Source organism: Manis pentadactyla, chromosome 14 (genome assembly GCF_030020395.1).
Source record: "Manis pentadactyla isolate mManPen7 chromosome 14, mManPen7.hap1, whole genome shotgun sequence".
Taxonomy (NCBI): domain Eukaryota; kingdom Metazoa; phylum Chordata; class Mammalia; order Pholidota; family Manidae; genus Manis; species Manis pentadactyla.
In genome coordinates, this window is record NC_080032.1 from 44,184,341 (window position 1) to 44,205,451 (window position 21,111).

At 41.3% G+C, this 21,111-nt stretch overlaps 1 protein-coding gene across 1 annotated transcript in view; it reads right to left on the reverse strand.

The window, feature by feature from the left end:
* Nucleotides 1-19,337, reverse strand: part of NR1D2 (nuclear receptor subfamily 1 group D member 2) — a 29,275-nt gene extending 9,938 nt beyond the window's left edge. The window contains exons 1-6 of the mRNA XM_036886116.2: nt 19,057-19,337; nt 11,136-11,402; nt 10,104-10,192; nt 8,072-8,216; nt 3,519-4,141; nt 1,580-1,765 (exon numbers count right to left, since the gene is read on the reverse strand). Of these exons, the coding sequence (XP_036742011.2) occupies nt 1,580-1,765; nt 3,519-4,141; nt 8,072-8,216; nt 10,104-10,192; nt 11,136-11,402; nt 19,057-19,072 (1,326 nt within the window). The 5' untranslated portion in view covers nt 19,073-19,337. The remainder of the gene's footprint in view (nt 1-1,579; nt 1,766-3,518; nt 4,142-8,071; nt 8,217-10,103; nt 10,193-11,135; nt 11,403-19,056) is intronic.
* Between the last annotated feature and the right edge of the window lie 1,774 nt (nt 19,338-21,111).

The window sequence follows — 21,111 nt, forward strand, 5'->3', positions numbered from 1 at the left end:
AGCCCTAAGTAAAGAGCAATATTTCAATGCAACAACACTTGGAAATATCAAAACACCAAAGGCAGTCAAGGCAAACGCAGCAGCAGAACTCTAATTAGACTATTTCATGAGACCATAACCCAAAAAGATAACATACAAAGAGAACCATTGCAGTGTCTAAGTGTTCTGGATACTAAGTTACAACTGAAATCGAAAACAAACCAGGCAACAACTGCTTATCTACTACAGCACTTCCTCCACTACACTAAATGGTGTATCTATGTCATGTGTTTCTTTCATAAGCAGAGAACACTCAACAAACACCTTCCCTTTGCAATGTACCCAAATAAAGACTTCTTTTACCCAAGACAATCCAAAAAGAGTAAGCCTTCTATGAAGATGGTGTTAACTCTGGAACACAGCAATCCCAATACTGATCATAAGATAGAAAGAACACAAGTCCCGGGGGTCTGGAATTTGTGTTCTAGACTGACTAGTTATGAATTTATTGGTAATCCAAGAAAAGTCTCTGCCTCGCTGGGCCATAGTTATCTAACCTAAAAAATGAGTGAACTGAACTTAACCACTGACATCCCTTCTGGTTTTACATCTTAAACCTAATGTTCTCCTTTAAACTGAAAATCCTGACATACAGGTGTTACTCTTGAACTACACCATAGCTATTTTATTTATGAATGTGGCTTCTTTGTTCTAGTCCAGGTGCCCCAGAAACCAGACCTAAGGTGAAAGTTTACATGGTGTGTGCCCTGGCACCTGTTGAACACAGGAGTGTGAAAAAAGGAAACGAGACAGGGAAGGGAAGAGAGCAAGCACAGGAGGATGCATACTGAGCCAGCCGCCACTGGGTATCAACAACTGAAAGCTCAGTCTTGTGGAGCTGTCAGGGACATGACTGGAAATCTACCCCCCTGGCTCCCTTCCCCCACTGAACAAATATTTGGCCCACCACATATCAACTTCTCACCCACCACCTTACATTTCAGATAATGAATAAGTAAGCTTGGAGCAAGTCCTGAGGCTTCTCACACCTCAGCAGCAACAGGGAGACCCTGGGGCAGACAGGTGACAGGCGCTTTCTGTGTCCTGTGAGGGCTGACAAGAAAGGCAGGACACATCCCAGCAACAGAAGCTGGAGCAGAGAATGTAGCCAAAGATTCTAGAGTGAGGTGAGGCCAAGAGGATCTGAGGTGGCACATAAGAGAAGTCTGACACATCCCCAAAATATTCTAGTCTTTCAAAAGACAAAAACCACATTCTTTTTATACTTTGTGTTCTGTACTGAACACAATAAATGCCAGGCTAGGCTTTCAGTAGGTGTCTAACACTGAAAACCTATCAAATCCATACATGAAAGCAATACTAGAAACCTGGCATTCTTACACTGGGTACACAGAGCATTTATATTTCAAGTCCTAAGTAACTCTGGATTTACTTAGTCTCTTTCCAAGATCCTGAGATAGTCATTCTCCTGTTGGCAGTTTCAGCCTCTGGACTATACTTATTTAGAAAAGAATGAAAATGTGCATGAAAACTAAACAATATATGCCCTGCATCAATAGCCAGGATAAATAAAACCTACCTCAAAAGTCCCAGCCTTCAAAAGGTTGACCTGGTCATGCTGAGACAGATCTCTGAATCCAGGAATACGCTTTGCAAATTCCACCACTTCTTTCACTGCTGGGGTGAAACTCATTGAAAATTCCTCCCAGATTTCATGCCCAGACTTATGAGGATCCACATATGGAGACTTACTCATTGGACAAACCTAGTATGCACAAAACAGGAAAACTCAAAATTGTGAAAAGTGATAAAGCAATTTCAAAAGTGACATCTCATTACGAGAAACCCCAACATGAAAATAACCCTCAGACACAAGTAAAATCTACTGATACTAGCACTTTCTCCATGTGCTACTTGCCTCACTATAGAAAGCCTCATGGCAACTTAGTTTAAATAGCAATTATCTTATTATCATAAAAGAGGCAGTCTAAGCAAAAACGAGATCTGTAACAAGCTATATCAAAAGCCTGATGCACAGGTTTATTTTGTAACACCGCTGCCACCTTATGCTGGGTTTATGGTTTTCAAACAAATTCATACATATTACCTGGATTCTCAACCCTATTAGTTAGTTATAGCAGATATTATAATTACCTCATTCTTAAATGAGGAAATGAAACTCTAAGAAGTTTGGTTTAGTGACCTGTCCAAAAACAGCTAGAAGTCACAGGCCTAGAACCCAAGCCCATTATTTAGCTAATATCTCAAAACATGCTTTTTTCTAAATGGGCACAACTACAATGCTGTAATTTCAAAGAGGAAAATATAGTGAGATGCCTCACTTTCTAAAAAGGGTCACTGACCATTTATTTCATAAACAATGGTATGCCCACTGACCTCTAGTTGTTCAATTGGAAAACAATGACTGGAGATACAAGGTGCACCTTCAAAATCAGGATTGGGAAGCCAAAAATAAGAAGCCAAAGAAGGCATAAAGACACTTAAAAAGATTATGAACATACAATGTGTACTCTATCAGTAAAATCAGCATTTAAATGTTCACTAAATCCAGAGGCGATCCATGAATGGGATGATTCCATAACCATGGAGACTATCACAAAATGGGAACCTAAATGCTTACAGATATTTCCCTCCATAAGGCAGCCACTAAGTCTAATAAAATATAAGGTCACCTTTCAGATCCATATAATCAAATACTCACAAATGACAAAAAAAAAATCTAACATAAGAACTGGGGTTGAGTCAACTATTTTGAAAATGGAAAAAAAAACTTTAATTACCTGGCTATAGAAAATAGCAAGCACTATCAAAGGACCTCATGGTTTAAACCAGAAATGATAGTACTGCTGTTTTTGATGAGATTCTGGCTGAATATAAACACTGTACTGTCATGTAAACTATTGTACTTGATGAAATATACTTGGAAGATATAAATAACATTAACTCATCTCACAGGATGAGAAAATCCTTAGCTATCCTGAGAAAATCCTAGAGCTAGTGTATTAAGGTAGTCCTAAACTCTCAGACAGTAAAGCATCCATGTTCTATATCCAGAGAGCTTTTGCATTATAATGGTTAAAGGAAACTCTTTTCACAGAAATCAAAGAATTACTGGTTGTGCCAAGCTAAAAGATCAGCCCTTTGAGCAAATCCCAAAGCTAGTAAGGTAGTTATTAATCTGAATACTTAACTTTTGAAAGGGATTTCTAAGAATTAAAGGACCAATTCTGCATGATCCATATTTTACATAAAATCCTAATCTAAATCACAGTATCAGTCAAATCACATGCTTGGAACCTAGCACTGCATGAAAATAGGTCATTCAACAAACGATGTATGTTAGAAGTATTTGACCTAAAATACTGCACAAAATTGACTTTACATCTATTAGGTTCTCTGTCACCACCCCTGCCCCTGAGGTTGCTATATCCCCAATAAAATAAAACCTTCAAAGCTTCCCTTGATGCAAGGTAGGTAAAAAAATTGATTCACTATACCAGATGCATTCTCCCTCCAGTGTTGCACATGTAACTATTCTTGTTCTCATTCTGAGAAAATCCATCTATCGAAATTCTGTCACATACTCTTTGAGTATATGCATTGGAGAAGTTCATACAGTGTCCATTTGCAATACAAATGGCATGCCCATTGGGGTAATGCATTGTGTTCCTCCCTTTATACTGTCCATTGAGATGCTGCTGGCTCTCACTACAAGGAAAATGGCTGCTAAGCCCACTGCTGCAATGGTCATGATTTAAATTATACTGCTCCATGTTTTTGGGAATCCGTTCTCTCTGGGGCTGAATGGTCTCTACGGAGTTTACTCGCTCTTGATTATACAGAAAGGTATCCTTGTGTGCTCTGGTCACCATGCCAATCACTTCTTCCTTTGCAAAATCAGAAGAGGAAGGAGAAGAGTTTTTGATGTTTTCTTGTTCCAGCTGGGGCTTGGGCTGTAACTGTTCCTGAGCTGGTAAGGCTGTCTGTTCATGATGCTCTACTAACACGTCATTCTGCAGATGACCACTGAACTGGCTGTTCATCATGGTCTTCATTGCGCTCTGCATTTCAATTAGCATCCTCTGTTTCTCACGCTTAGGAATACGACCAAACCGAACAGCTATGGAAGAAAAAGATAATGAACATCTGTATTCTAAAGACCTATTCATACAAAAGAATAACATAAAAATATCTCTAATAGCGATTGCCTCTAGTCATTCAAGTAAAGAATATCTACTTGACTCTGACCCAAATTATTCTAAACTTGCTGGTTATGTTTTTGATGTACCATAGGAAGTGGGAGGCAGGAGAGAATTTCCATTTTCCTTCCAAAACAAAGAGAAGATCTATCTCTAGGGTATTTTTATAAACAAAATCAAAGAAAAAATTGAAATTAACTAATAAAAGTCACAGTTTGATGCTGATGGACAGTGACTGTAAAGGGGTTTATAGGGGAGACCTGGTACAGGGGAGAGCCTAGTAAACATAATATTCGTCATGTAAGTGTAGATTAGTGATAGCAAAAAAAAAAAAAAAAAAAAAAAAAAAAGGGCAGTTCCTGTGTGGTAACCTCCAACGAGTTCTACACAAGGGTATAAAGGGCATATAAAAGTGTAGGCAAAGGGTCTGTTTGTGTTTATACAGAGGATCAAAGCCTAATTGGGCTACCCCGAAAATGAACTAAGATACGATATGAAAAAGAACTTCCAACATCTGCACTCTCTGGAAGACTCATGCCAGAAGATGATCATCAAAAAACCCCAACAAAGATCCATGCACTGCTACAGCTGTAGATGCACTCATCCCACCAGTTCCTGGACTTGCCATGGGAATGAGGAAGGAGATATCTAAGCTGGCCTGTGCATACAGTAAAACAACAGAAATGGACTGGATCTATACTGTTGGAACTCAACCAAGAATTTGGAGAAGTGCAAATTGTAGCGCTCCAAAGTCTTACAACTACAAACTATTTATTGTTAAAAGAACATATGGCATGTGAACAGTCCCCAGGAATGGGTTGTTTTAATTTGTCTGATTTCTCTCAGACTGTTCAAGTTCATTTGGACAATATCCACCATATCATAGATAAGTTTTCACAAATGCCTAAGGTGCCTAACTGGTTTTCTTGGTTTCACTGCAGATGGCTGGTAATTACAGATATGCTTTGGTTATGTAACTATACTCCTATTATGTTAATGTGTGTGTGCAATTTAAGTAGTAGCTTAAAACCTATACATGCTGAAGTTACTCTACAAGAAGATATATCAAAGAAATAATCAATCTTCCCATGTTTTCTTCCGCCTGCTACTTCTATAGCTTTTCTTCTTCCTTCCTAATTACAACCCTTAAATAGAATTCGTGCCTCATATCAAATTTACCGAGTATCATAATTCTTCCAAGTGGTAAAGATACCTCAAGACAAATGCTGGGCATAGAAGCCACAGGGCATAAATATGCAAAGAAGTAAAAAGCTAACTTTTTCAAACAATAAGGCTTCTCTCTCACTTACCAACTTCACATTTCCCTGTATGGCCCCGGAAGATGACTGGTTAGCCAGAGACGGGTAAGATTCCTCAAGGGAGGAACAACCTAAGACAGGCACAGTCGCAGGGGGGCCATCAGGTGAGAAATTGGGGGTCAACAGAGGTGAGGCTTCGGGTAAGATTCCTCAAGGGAGGAACAACCTAAGACAGGCACAGTCGCAGGGGGGCCATCAGGTGAGAAATTGGGGGTCAACAGAGGTGAGGCTTAGAACCTCACCCCCCCGTTCTGAGAGAAATCTTCTGCATACGTGGATGTTTTATTGCTCTGGTCTAGCTTGGATTAACACATAGTCTACAGGCACACACCTGATCATCTACATGTGCTCTCTTACAACACTAAACTATGTTTTCTACCTTTATCTTGTATCTACCTACCACTTCAGCATTTTATTAAAAATAATAATAATAAAGAGAGAAATGTGGTATCCACATATAAATGAAGTATAAAAACCAAATGTGTATTCATATTTGAACTGACTGTTTATAGTTCATAATGCATGAGCAAAACCGAAAGTTTCTGTGATGACTGCCCTTGTACTGTTCACTATGTAACTTATTCATTATGTAAGAATTTGTTCTACATGTAAAAACTTGTTTGTTATGCCTCAGAAGATTGGAGACTGACAAAAATTAGGCTTGGGGTGGAATAATGATTGTGCATTGAGCATTGACTCCCCTATACAGAATTTTATTGTCGTTAACAACCATTTGATCAATAAATATGAGAGATGCCCTCACAAAAAAAAAAAAAAAAAAAAAGGGACAGACTTCCAATGGTAAAATAAATTAGTAACCGGGATGTAATGTATAGCATAAGGAATATAGTCAAGATATTGTAACAGCTTGGTAGGGTGATAGCTGGAACCTCGAATTATGTATATAAATGTTCTACCACTGTGTTGTACACTTGAAACTCATGTAATGTAATACTGTATGTCAACTACCCTTCAATAAAAAATAATTATTTAAAAAAAAAAAAAAAAAAAAAAAAGTCACAGTTTGAAGCAGACCAGCATTACAACTTTATTAACATGGATGAAGGCTCTACTCTTCAGAAGGCACATGGGATTCAGCTACCCACATCCATTAACATTAATGGAACCAAGTAAGTACAATCACTCCCTAAACATCTGACCTTTGTCAATTCATTTTCATAACCTTTTTCTCAATACCCAACAAGAACCAACTATTAAATCTGCTCTTTTTCTAGCTTCTTAAAAAAGAACATCTTTAAAAATATATATATGAATGGTCAATAGAAATGCAGTTATTGGAAAATAACCTTACTGGATTTAAAATCAATAAAAAAAAATAAAAATGAAATCGCTCATTATTTTAGAGGCTAATCTGAGAATGTGTCCTTTCTCCAATATTCCTATCCCTGAGCATAAGAAGTTTCTTTCTAGACTAATATTTATACAGAGATAATAAGAATTCAATACACCCACCCACAAGAAAGCCTTACTAATCCAATTGTAGCCTCTGACACTATTGCTATCACAATTTTATCAGGTGTCACACTACCTCTACTCCCTCCTTCACAAATGATGCCATTTTTATTCCTTTGGAGCAACCATAAAAACCATCAACTTTGGATTAGTATATCTAGAGCTATTAAAAAAAAATTCAGGCAAATGGAAATTCAAGGCATCAATTGCTGAAATCTGTCATTCAGGGAGCTCCTCCTTACTGCACTACAGTATTTCTGTGTCAGTGAAATATTAGAGTAACCTAAGAGATTGCTTAAATGATCCCCTATAAATATGAGGCTCATTATTAGCTATTCTTAATTAACCCTACTAATCCCTCTGAAAACCTCAGACTCTTTCATATGTTGCTTAGAATAGAATGAGACTATCCAAAAATACTCTCTCCTAGAAGAGTCATATCTCTTCCAGTGATGTCATCTACAGATAACAGTCCCCCAAATTACGACATTTATCTTCCATGGAAATGAATCATGCCAAAATTATGCAACCACTCCACTCCAGACCCTAATGTCTCTTACAATTTTACATCTCCTTTGAATATATTCAGATTCTGTACCCTAAAAGTGCATTATCATCTCAGGGCTGTGACAGTGACAGAGATAATAATGCACATAAGGAAAAATGGATTTCTTAAGGAATGCTAAGAAATCAAGGAGAAAGAGCCAAGGTTTCCTGTACCAAGAAAAACTAAATCTTCTTTCAGAAAAAAAAAAACAGAAAGTATTCCAACTGTATAGGAAAAAAATGGCTCTTTTTACAAGAAGCAAAAAAAAAAAAAAAGACATTAGCCAAAAGCTGTTTGTGGGGTGGTGATGCTAAAATTTGACTTCACAAATTTGGCATCCTACAAGGCATCAAAATGTGTTTTCTAAAGTGTGCTTCTCCCTAGGCACAAGAGCTCCATTGGTAACTGGCTTATAGCTCTGGTTTATGCTGAGGACTAAAAGTCAAGCTCCATATGCATTAAAGAATATGGATATTATTTATTAAAGAATATTCTTTAAACTGGGAATGTACCATCTCTCGACATTCCAACAGACAGACACTTTTTGAAGCGACACTGCTGACATCTGTTCCTGTTCATTCTCATTATAGAACAATTTTCATTCTTCAGGCACTTCTTATACTGGATGTTTTGCTGAATGCTTCTCCGAAAGAAACCCTAAGAACAAAGGAAGATGTACTCATTCACTTAAAACGTCCTTGTAAGCACTCCCCCACCTCCACCTATCCAGTGTATTACTAGCTACCTGGGAAATAATCTTGGCTCAGAACAGAGGGAAATATAACACTGACACATAGCACCAAACTGGATTCTTCCTGGTATCCATAAGCAACTGTGCTTATCAACCAAATAAAACTCTGCTTTGCTTTCTTCCTTTTGGAGACTCTTGGTGCTTACCCAAGCACCCCCATCTATGCTTTACTGCTACCAGCCCCTGCCTGGAGCCATATTTTCCAGCTTATACTTTAATCACATACAAATCCCACAACTCTTAAAATACAAATGACTGATTTTTAAAGAGTTGACAGAGAAATGCATTCCATTCCCTCACTAGAATGATTACATTAGTCAAACTTGATCTTTCCTGGATCATTATCTGCTGACAAAAGTAAGACCTACTTGTATGTGCCAGGTGTTCCTGGTTACTTGTGAGCAACAGGTAAGTGTCCTGCCACACACCCACAGACAGACTGATGACCCCAGGAAAGGAAGTTCCCAGCAAATGGCTACAAATAACTGCCTTTATAATACAAACAATTCAAGGAACATGCTCTGTGATAGGTCTTCAAAGACCTCCACCTAAATGGTTCCAGGGAAACAGAAAAGTCAAGCACACAATTACCAAAATGATTTTAAACTGCAGGTTCCTTGAATATCATAACTAAGCACACACTTCATGAATCTATATTAGTAACTGTGGAATATAATATTTTTATACTTTGTTACTGCTATACTTGAACACTATGACATCTGAGCTGGACACATCTTTAAAAGGGTATAGAACAATTATGTATATTTATCAAGAATACACAATTGGGCTCATTTGCTTGTGCTTTTGTTTCCCTAGCTATAAAGTGAGGATGCTTGCCCCACAATTACTTGACATCTTTGTAACACAAAACAAAACACAACTATGATAAAATTTTAAAAGTAGAAAAGTTCTGTATCTATATGAAATACTGACTAGTCTTGTAAAAAGACCTGGTCACCATTAAGAGCTACCAAACTCACAATTCATTCAGTCACCCCAGAAAATACTTCTTTCTTCATGTGTATTCATCATCTTGCTCACCCACCATATCCTGCCAAACTGGATTCCTGCTTCTGGCTTTCAGTCAGGGAACACCAAGAGTATGCATCTTGGCCACGTTAATTTTTGATACTCTGGAGAAAGGCCTGTGCCAGATTTTTAAGAGAGAGATTCCCTAGATATAAATAGGAGGTATAGAGTATCTCACTTGGAATTATCTGACTGACACTCTAAGAAATAGTCAAACTTAAAATAGAATGAGCTTTCCCAAGTGCTCGATTTATATTCAAGATTCTTTTACTCACTTGGCATTACTTCTGAATATTCCACATTTTTACAGATATCCAGGAATTATTACCAACTCCCAGGACCTGACCAGTCAGAATGTGAAAGTGCCTAATGCGACCTATTAACTAATTATTTAATTTCTGTTAGAAATTCCAACAAGGCTGCAGTGCTGAGGTTGTTTCGCTCCTTGCTGTTTCCCTGCTACCAAGAAGTGCCTGACATAAGCATTTGTGCACCTATAATTAGTATGTCAAACCATAATTAAGTTTCAGTGGGACAACAGGTTTATTTTGGTCAAAATCTTCAAGAAATACTTTCACTGAATAGAAACAGTATTTTTTCAAAAACAAGTTATGTTAATACACTATATAAAATGCTTAAAATTTTAAGAGTAGCACCTGGCTTCTCTCCTCCTCCCAGATTATCGAGTGTGGAAACTGACACACCTAACTCCAATTTCTTTAATCCCAGAATCAGTAGCTAAAAGAAACAAAAGCATGCTTTACCTTACAACCTTCACAAGCGTGAACTCCATAGTGGAATCCTGATGCCACATCCCCACAGACTTTACACAGCAGAACCATGCCACTAAATTCTAAAGCACAAACAGACACAGAAGTGAAAAGCTGCAAGAAAAACGTCAACTGGTTTCTTTCCAGTTGAGTGTCTTATTGTGCTCAACTTGTAAGTACTTTAAAAAGATACAGATCTACTTTCATAATATAAAAGAAAAATCTTTACACCAAATTAACAAATCCAAAGAAATCATAGTTTTCTTTTAAATAGCAGTTTTAAATAGCACTTTATAAGACTGCCAAAAATATTTCAGAAAGCTGAGTTTTCTTACTTTCCTGATGATTTTAAATGTTGACTGAAATCTTATAAATCCAGAGTTACTTTATCCCAAATATGCAATCAGAACTAAGAAAACAATTATAAATAAGAATAAAGAAGTCAGGCATAGAAGTCAATAAATGTAAGGTCTAAATAGATGTCTGTACAGGCTGCTGTACAGATACTCAGTTTAATTCACCTACAGGCACCAGACAGGTCCCATTGCTTCCAGATCCTCCCCTGTAGGAGCCCGTCTTACCTCCACACTCATTCAAGGGTCCAAATTTCACTATTCATCCCAATATTGCTTTGTTTCCTACTCCCAAATGTTCCCAACTGCAACTTCATGAAAGCAAACCCCTTCCCACAATGAGTAAGTACTCTGTTCCAGGAACCGATTCAGTACTGGGAGTCTAGGAAAAGTAACTGGGAAAATGTGGTAAAAGGGAGTATCCCAAAGTAAACATAGTCAGGAAAAGAACACAGCCACATAGCTTGCTCTGTGCAAGATACAATTACGATAGCCCCTAAGTTTTAACTTTTAAAATCATCACTGATTTCGTATCAAACTACTAAACTATGACTACCAGAAGGAAATGAAAATTATACTCAAAAAATATAATGGTCTCCCAAATGAAAAGTTGATAAAATAAGCCCCACCTGCAATTAATGGCACCAACCTTTAAAAAACTAAAGTAACTTACTTGTCACTCCACTATGACTCTTCGTCATTCCAGGAACACTAGATTTGTTTGTTTTCACAGAACAGTCTACTCGATCATTCTTCAGGATGCCTTCAATATTGGAGAGATCACCATTTTGGGGATTACCATTACTATCAGAATTAGAGCTATTTGGAGAAGACGGAACAGAAGAGGAGGAGGACTGGAAACTATTCTCAGAACCCTCACTGTGACAGGAGGCAGGGCTAGAGGCTGAGCTGGAGGAACTGATATAGGCAATTACACCTCCTAGAAAAGAGGGGAAAATCAGATAATTAGACACATGACGGACATGTATTTTGTATTTTTGCAAATCTGAACAGTAAAGTCACTAACTTCAGAAACAAGTTACTGATGGAACGTTTATCCTAAAAGGAAAAGGTAATTTATTTCCTTATTTCCTACTATTCTCCTGCTTCCACAAAATTCAAAGCACATATAATTCCCACTGACTTAAAAAGTAAGAAGGCTCTCACTGGCTTGGTTATTCTTAGCACATGCAGATCCAAACCTTAAGCTTTTCGTTTCTAATCTTTTTCTAAAAGGAATGAAAAACCTTCCTGAGTAAACAAATTGTTTTAGCCATGAAGAAATCTAGTTCTTGCCTTCTTCATTATATCTTTATGTGACACAATCCTAGAAACAATGAGTTTATCATCTGCCTCCCCCAGGACTTGGCTAAACTACAGGTTAATCAAGAGCAAATGTAACATTTGGAACTCCAGCTAAAGTAATTCATCTCATAATGCGGAACGTTTCATAGCTATTGCTCCCAGTTTTGTTTTGATGCCCCCAAAGAATTCCCTGACAATCCACTAAACCCAGTTCCACACTCCCCCTTCTCCACCTACTTCTTCCTGCTTTTAACTTGCCCCACACACACTTATCTCTAAGCAGCTCTTAAGGAATCCAGACTATTCGTTCTTCTGACTCACTATTTACAGTAAAGGTTAAAGAGGCTGGAAAGAAGGATGCATTGTAAAAGGTAATAACATTAAAGCTGAAGCTAATTCCTTCTTCAGAGAGCTATTATCAAAAACACTGTTTACAAATTCATCAATATAACCCCACAACCCCTATGAAACCTGGCACTTAGAGCTGCTTAGTGACTGTAAACCCACCAGGTGTGAAGAAATAGCACTTAAAATTATTCTTATGCTATAATTCCAAATTATCTTCCCTCAAACTGATAAAATGTTGCAAGAGACCTCCAATTTTTCCAAATCTTAGTCCAAACAAGTAATTCTCATTCCCTTTGCCAAGATCTATTGCAGTTTCTTTCCCTATTCCCTCCATCACCAAAAACACATTGCTTTTCAATATGTGTGTCATACAAAGGTTCATTATCTCTCTTGCATCAATGTCCTGAATGTTACCTGCATCCATCTATTTCTCAACTCGACCATAAGCACCTAGGTGTGTGGACAATGTCTCTTAATTCTCTGCATATACTTTACAGGTAATAAGCTTATCATAAATATTTCCAAGACCTACTACCCCTAGCCCCTTGTGAAGTCCACGTCTAATACAGCAGATCCCAAGCAGTCTAAAACACTACTAGGAAGTCATTAAGTAAAACAAGGCATTTTGGACAACAATCTAGATGACTATGCTGAGGAGTAAGTGGAGAATTTTGCACATTCCCAAAATAACAACTGTAATTTTTAAGCATTCACTCTGAAATAAAAACTTTCTCCACTAAAAGGAAATGACTCCCCAATCTTTTTTTTATGAGCCACACTGTATAAAGTCATGAGAACACACACACACAGAGCAAAATGCTAAGGCCAAAATAATTCCAAAGAACAAAGACATTTTCATTTACAGAAAAGAAAAAAAACAAGCAGAGGAATTTTAAGTCACTTTAAACTGTCATGTTGAAATTAGGTACCAGATGTGTATTTAGGTACTAATTATACCTATCCAGGCTGGGAAGTCCCTGAGAAGGGAAGTCCCTGAGAAGACAACACAAGTCTCAGGGAGTTTGACTACAACCCAGAAAAGCACTTAAAACAGCTGCCTTCTATAACAAAAAATAATAATAGTATTTATATACAAATACAATAGGCATAAATGCAATTTGAGTTTTAAAAGAAAAAAATTATACAAATAATGTGGACAAGTCCATCCACTTTTCCATTCATTAAGTACATGCCTGGCATCATCAGTCTTGAGGCTGGAGGTGTGATCTGCTCTTTCTATGGTCTGACCCACTTCCCAAATGCTTTCTTGGCATGTGTTTATCACCTGCTCAGGATGAAGCTAGAGCTTTATGGTTAGTATCTATCTGTCCTGCAATGTGGCCCCCCACCTATAAACCTTCAAAAACACCTAGAAATCTGTTAGAAATGCACATTCTTTGGCCCTTCTGCAGGTCTGTTGAATCAGAAACTTTAGACACTCTCTTTGTGATTCTGATGCACAGTAAGGTTTGAGAACCACTGTTGTGAGCCAATTACTCACTGTGTTCAATGGAAGAAAAAGTGACCAAGGATAATTTAATAATAGAACTTTCATCTACCAGTGATTTTAAAATGTAAAAGCTCCCAAGACTCCAAATACAAGGAAAAAAGCTTCCTAACTTTGAGTTTATCCTCATTATCCAGAAAGATTATGTAAAATATGTATAATCAGAACCACCTGCTTTTTCCAAGGCCCTGCCCAGACTGGAGAAGACACCTTCAGGAATAAGCATTTTTAACAAGTTCCCCAGGCCATTCTTTGCACACTGAAGTTTAAGAAGGGCTACAATCAGTTAATTCAAGTACAAACAGGTCCACAGTTTTAAAGGTTGATGTGTTCATTGAAATAATTGCCTGAATACCCTTAACATCCTATGAATCCAAAGAAAAACAATTTTAACCTATCAAATGTCACTTTACTGAATAAAAAACATTGTGCTGTTTTTACAAAACTTTACAGAGATCTGAAGTTCACATTAGAAATTCCGGGTGTCAGTAAACTGCTACTTTTTTCACATGATACCAAGAAAAACATTATCCTTAGTCCTCAATAAACTTCCAGAGAAGGTCTCACAGCTATTTGTCTTTTCTAAGTATGACCTTAGGTAGTAAATTCACTCGCTAATAGCTCAAGAAGATAAAGATGAGAAAGTGACGGTTCTCCTTAGAAGACTTTCCTAGGGCCAGCATTTGAGTCAGCTATTTATGTTCACAAGGTCTTCTGACTACCTCAGCTTAGAAATAAACTTGTAGAAACCAAAGCCATCCTGATAGCTTAACAATTAGTTTAAAAGCACTGACTGGGCACCAGAAGGTACTGTTATTACTCACCCAAAACTCACCTTTCCTTTCCAAAAGCTCCAAAATCAAACCTAAGAAAAATTACTAGGCTATTATCAATCCAGTTAAGATCCAATTTTCATCTTTAGGGAGTTCAACAATCATTTACAACAAGCCTTTGTGCCAGGTACCATGCAACTAAAGATGACCTCTCTAGAAAGCCCTTCAAACACTGATTTCGTTGTCTTAGCATCTACTCTTGCTGCCAGACAACACCTGATGGCTAACAACCCAAATGAGTTAAATTTCATTTCCTAGAAGACAAGGACTACATCTAGTAGTTCCTCAAACAAATGAAAAAGAGAAGTGAAAAACTACAGGTCATCAAGTACATACTGGATGCCAAGAATAAAATGAGGCAATTTCAGGTCACATTTCATCCTCAGAAGAACCCTATGAATTAACTTCCATTATTCTATTCCACCAATGAGGAACTCAGAACTCAGAGAAGTTAAGCAATACACTACTAAACGGCAGGGTCAGGGTTAAAAGTCAAGGCTGTTTAATTCCGGAGCACATACTGTTATTTCTCACTGAGAAGACCTGGACAAGCAAGTCACTTTCAATCTCTCTAAACCCGAGTCATCTACAAAATGGGAAAATCTACCAGAGTTATTACAAGAAAGAAATGAAATGGTGTTCATTAAAGGGGATTATTAAAGTGCTTTTTATACATACAACTTTGGATGATAAAGCAAGAAATGTAAAATCCCTGAACTATTAAGTCCCAACACCTCCACAGATACAGGCAGAATTTACTTCCCAGATGCCTCAAGCTAAAATTAGCTGAAGCAGATCCTTCTCTATTTTTAGCTGAAAAGGACCCTGGAACCGGGCCAGGTTCCCAGGCTAGGGCTTACCCAGTGGTCAAATTCACACAAGCCAGAAGTTAATATCCCATCTCGTAGTGCTGGGATGCCCTTGCTGCCCCCTGCATAGACTGGGGTTTGCTTACCCCAATTCTAGGCTTGCCCATCATCAAAACCCTCCCACCCCAACTGCCCACCAACCTGGAAAGTACACGTGAGTTCAAGTCATAACTGTACTTTTTGCCCTGTGACTTAGAACAAAACATTTTTACCATCAAGCTGTAGTTTTCTCATTTTAAAAGTAGATTATTAATAATGTCTACTCACACGATGGAGTAGTTCTTTATGAAACCCTAAAATTCTTATTGGGTCCTGAGGATCAGAGCTCCAGAAACAGCATGGTCCCATCCCTAAAAAAGCCTGATAGGTCAACTGGGGAAACACCTATGTTAACCATTCATTCCAGTGCAATGTAATGTTTCATACAAATTATTCTGAACTGCTGAGGATCACACAAGAGCACTACAGATGGCAGAGGTCAAGAGGAGCAAGCAGAGCCAAGATGACAATAAGTGGGGTCCTGAACAAGATGTGAATTAAATGATGTACCACTTCATAGATTACTTAAGATAACAAACAAAAAAACAGGGTGACAAAAAAATGAACAGGTGTTCTTTTGTAAAAAAGTGTTTTTGTCTCCATGTAAATCGCTGGAAAAAGCAGAAGGGGGGAAGTATAATCTAGTGTCTGGAAAAAAAAATGGTAACAAGATTAAAAAAGAAAGGAATGACGAAACTGGGGGGCTCTGCTGACACCTGACCTTTTCCACCAGCTATGGCCCTGTATCAGGTCGATCCACAGTGTCTCCTTCACCCCCAAGAGGATAGGACCAAGGACCACCACGCTGTGCATACAACTTCAAACCTAATATGGGCTTGAACCTATTACAGTATAGTAGTTCACTTGGGCTCCCCAAGTGGACTCTGTGGATTCAAAACCTGGCTCTACCACTTGCCTGAGTGAGTTACTTAACTTCCACTTACTTTTTTACCCCTCATCTTCAAATGGTGACAGCAGTACCTTCCCTTCATAGAATTAACGTAGGATATCAAAGTATAACACATGGGAAGGGCCTGGCACATAATAAATGCTCAACAAATACTGGCGAGTAATACTTAACCATCATTATACTAGAAGAATTCAAAGAATAGTTCGAATAAAACAAACCCTATCTTTTATTTTTTCCTTCAGCTTAATGTGTCATATGGACCCAGTGGTTTCTCTGTAGATCACTGTTTCCACAGTACATTCTGAATCCCTTAGCTCCACCGACTAGGAAAGCCACTTCCTACTTCACTTCTGATTCTGTCCATTATCTTGCTCTTTCTCTCTCCAAGTGAAGATTTCTTTACCCTTAGCTCCCTATGTTTTCTTTCCAATTTTGGAGAAACAGTAGAATACGGAGTTACTAAGAATGGACTATGTGGGAATGTTTTCCTAATGTTAAAATCTGAATTATAGCTATGGTTGTGATTTGTGCAATGTCATTATCACTTTAAAGAACCTGGAATACTCAATAAAAACCTGTCTGTGACAAAAATGTACAGAGTCCATTTCTACCACCTCACTATTTCACAACTGTATTAGTCATGGAGAGGGCAGAGGAGCAATGTGTCATGAATTATAGGACAACAGATGATTTGGCCACTGGCTGCATGTGTATTGACTGATACAATGAATCAACCCAAAGGGAAGGTTTAGAGGTGTGTCATACATCACTAAATTTAGCCCCACCCTAGTCAACATTTACAGCAATCTGAAGACAGGGGGCATGTTTATTAAAACTCTAACAGAGATGACAGAAATTAATATACTGGATAACAGCTTGTAACAGCCTGAACTTGGAGCCAAAAGGAGCAAGAGAAAATTTAACAAGGGTAATTGCAAACCACTACACTTCAGGTCAACCAATTAGCTTTACAATGGATGAAACCTAGCTTCAAAATAATTCACATGAAAAGGTCCTAGTTGATTGCAAGGTTACTGTGAGTCAGCAAAACAACATGCCACAAAAGCTAAGCCAGCCAGATTTGCAGCAGAATCCAAGACTTAGAACTTGGTAACTGTCCAACATTTCCACCAGAGCCTGTTCACTTCTGGGTGCTATGGCCCAAAGGGCAACAAGGATGATGATCAGAATAAACAACACTGAGCAAGGCCCAAGGGATAGTAATAGAAATGGAAGAAGGGGAAGTGAAGAAGAGGGGAATCAACAGTGATCCAAATGTCTTATAATTTGCAACTCCAAAAGGCAAGATTAAAAAGAAGTTGTATTGTTCGAGGAAGGTTCAAACCAGAGAAAAACTGCCCACCTTATGGGGCTGCAAAACTGGGGTAATTCATTCATGCAAAAGGTGGAGTCAGAAGACGTTCATCCTGATAACTCTAAATTCTCACCATTAACAGTTTAATTCCATAACAGAATTACCCAATTGTTAAAAAAAATATCCTCAAAGACCAAGGAAGGCCGTAGGCAATTAAACCGTAGCTTAAAAATTACTTTTACTGTTGGCAGAAAATTCACATTTGTTATGAAGGCACGGTTTGGGGGCCACAGAATAAATTTTAAAAATAGATTGGTTTCTTCTGCAACCTCACTGGCTCCAGGTATAGGGAGGGCCGTTATTTGGCGACAGGCACAGGGTAGACAGAAGCACCGTGCTGCTCTGCGCGTTATAAAAGGAAATGTAACAAGATTTATAAATTCGAATTCTGTTGAGTCAGAGAAAGGTCAGTGACCCACTGGCTTTAAAAAATTCACAAAATGAACAATGACTAGTTTTACACAAGGTCTCGGAGTCACTTAGTACCTGGGTCATCCTGCCCTCTCGAGAGCTGAACGTTTAGCTCTGGATGGGATCCGTGTATAAGGCTCCCAGCACGAGGGGATGGGGGGCCGTTTGGGGCTGCAGGTGGGTCAGAGAGGTCGTGTCCCGGATGAAACTATCTTTTGGGAAGAGGTAAGCGAACATCGCAACGGCCGCGGGCGTTGCCGCGGCTGAAGGAAGTTGCTCGAGATCCAAGCACCCCACAGCTCCTCGAAGGGTCTCGCGCGGGGAAGCCCCACACCTTCCGGCCGAGGCGCGCCCCAGCCCCGCACTTCCTCAGTCACCCTCAAATCGGTCCCGCTGTCGGCAGCCGGTGCACTGCGGCGTCAACGCCCGCCTCAGGCTGCCGGGCCGCTACCTCCTCCGCAGTGTGCAACCCCGCAGGGGCGAGGAAATCGCGCCACGTCACAGCCGGAGGGTTCCAGGGAGGCGGGCCTCCCGGGAGGTTGCGGCGTTCCCCGCCTGCGCGCGCGCGCGCGGGACCGCCCCCACGTGTCCCTGCGGCCCCGGGGAATGTGGGTCACCGAGCCGAGAGGCCTCACGTGTCCCCGCCCGCCGCCACCGCCTCAGCGCCCATTATGTAATTCCGCGTCACGCGCCCTTCCAGCCAACCGGCGCCCGTGCGCCGCCGAACGTAAACACAGCACGCACGTGGCTCGCGCGACCGGGCCATGTGAGGTGGGGGCCGGGCCGGCGCCGCCTGGCCGCGCTGCGGCGGTGCAGGGAGCATGGAGGGCGGCCGCGGGGCGTCCCCAGGTGTGACGCGGGAGCCCAGCCCGAGGAGGACGCGCTGCAGCCCACCCCGCTGGCCCCGAGGACACCCCCCGCCGCCGCGCCCTGGAGTGCTCCAACGGCTCCGAGCGCCCCCTCCGCGGCACCGCAGCCGCCGCAGTCCGGCTCTTACCCGCATTCACCTCCATGATGTCCTGGGGGAGGGGGCCGCGGCCGCCCGCTTCCCGCAGAGGTGGCAGCGCCGCCTCCGCCTCAGCGCCGTGCCGCCCCGGGCTGGAGGCAGAGGGGGTCGCGGGGCCTCCTCATGGACAGGGTGGGGAGGGCGGGGCGCCCAGGACCGGGCCCCGCGGCCGAAGAGCGGGCTGCAGGGAGGGAGGGCGGCGGCGGCTGGCGAGCGGCGCTTCTCGCGGGGTCCCTGACAACAAAAGCGGCGGCGCGGCGGCTTCCTGCAGCCAGCGCACCGCAGCGGCGAGGACGGCTGACGGGGAGGGCAGCCGCTACCATGTGACCCGCGCACACACCCCCTCCCTCCGCCCGCCCCTCGCCGGCCGCTGCGGCGACTCCGCCCTCTCCTGCCGCACTGCCGCCTCCCTCCGTCCCCTTTCCCCTCCTCCTCCCATGTCCCTTCTCCCCCGTCCTGGCTCCGCTTTCCCTTCCTCTTTCTCCCCCAGGCTGACCTTCCCGCCTCGGACTGGGAGCCCCCCGCCACGCTGCCCTCCCCAGAGCTGCCCCCCCCACCTGGGGATACCTCCCGTCACCTGGAGGGTTTCCGAGGGCCGCCTGTGACGCCAGGCAGACCGGCTTTTCAGAACCCCGGGCCGGGCCAACTTACCTAGAGCTAGCCCAACCCCGATCCCCAGCCCAACCCCGGACTTCCTGCCCGGCAGACCTCCAAACGCTGGACTTTCTGGGGACACAGCCCCTTTCTGTCCCCTCAACACCCGTGATTTCATCCAGACCCATAGAGAAGACCTGTGTTCCGATGATTGCCGAATTTAGATTTCAGACCAAGACTCCTACATCCAGCAGCCCCGTTTGATTATATACGCCCTTACACACCTCAAGTTTAAGGTGTAGACAGGTGTGTGCATGTGTCAAAATTCAGTAAATTCACACTTGATTTGTGCGTTCATCTTGTATGGAAATTTTACATCAAAAGGAAAACTGGAAACACGACATGTTTGCCGAGGTATGCAGAGGGAAGTGCTTTGATGTCTGCAATTTAAATGAATTACAAAAACAAGATGGGCTGATGGATGGAGGCCTGGATAAATATAAGTATAGCAAGATGTTAGTTCAGATGTTGTATATGGAATGTAAATATTTTAGATGTAAAATTATTTCCAATTTGCTCTTTGAAATTGTTCAGTATAAAATGTTGGAGGAAATGTACCCTGTAAGACATTTTTACATGTGCAACACCCCTTCTCCCCCCTCCCCCATCTCATCATCTCATACTCACACACACCTTCCTTCCCCATCTCAAACTTTACTCTTTTGGTAAACCTGCCAGTTCCTAAAGCCAACAAATTAGGTTTCTTTTCTTTCTATTTCTCTCCCTCCCTCCCTCTCTCCCTCTCTCTCCCTCTCTCCCTCCCTCTCTCTCCTCCCTTCTTTTCCCTCTCTCCCTCTCTCTCCCTCTCTCTCCCTCTCTCTCCCTCTCTCTCCCTCTCTCCCTCCCTCTCTCTCCTCCCTTCTTTTCCCTCTCTCCCTCTCTCTCCCTCTCTCTCCCTCTCTCTCCCTCTCTCCCTCTCTCTCCCTCTCTCTCCCTCTCTCCCTCTCTCTCCCTCTCTCTCCCTCTCTCCCTCCCTCTCTCTCCTCCCTTCTTTTCCCTCTCTCCCTCTCTCCCTTTCTCTCCCCCCCTTCTTCTCTCTCTCCCTCTCTCCCTCTCTCCCTCTCTCCCTCTCTCTCTCCCTCTCTCCCTCTCTCCCTCTCTCTCTCCCTCTCTCCCTCTCTTCCCTGCTCCACCCCCACCAAACTTTATCTCACTGCCTTTTATACCTCATTTAATCCATTAACAAATCTGAAGCTATTCTACCTTCATCACATGTCCTCAGTCTCTCTGCTTCTCACCTTAGGTATTGCTATTACTCTAAACCAAGCCACCATCATCTCTTGCCTGGGCTTCTGTAATAGTCCACCTACAGTCACTTCTCCCTGGCAGAGTGTCAATTTTAAATGCAAATGAATCTGATTACTCTGCTCAAACCCAATAGCTTTCTATTGC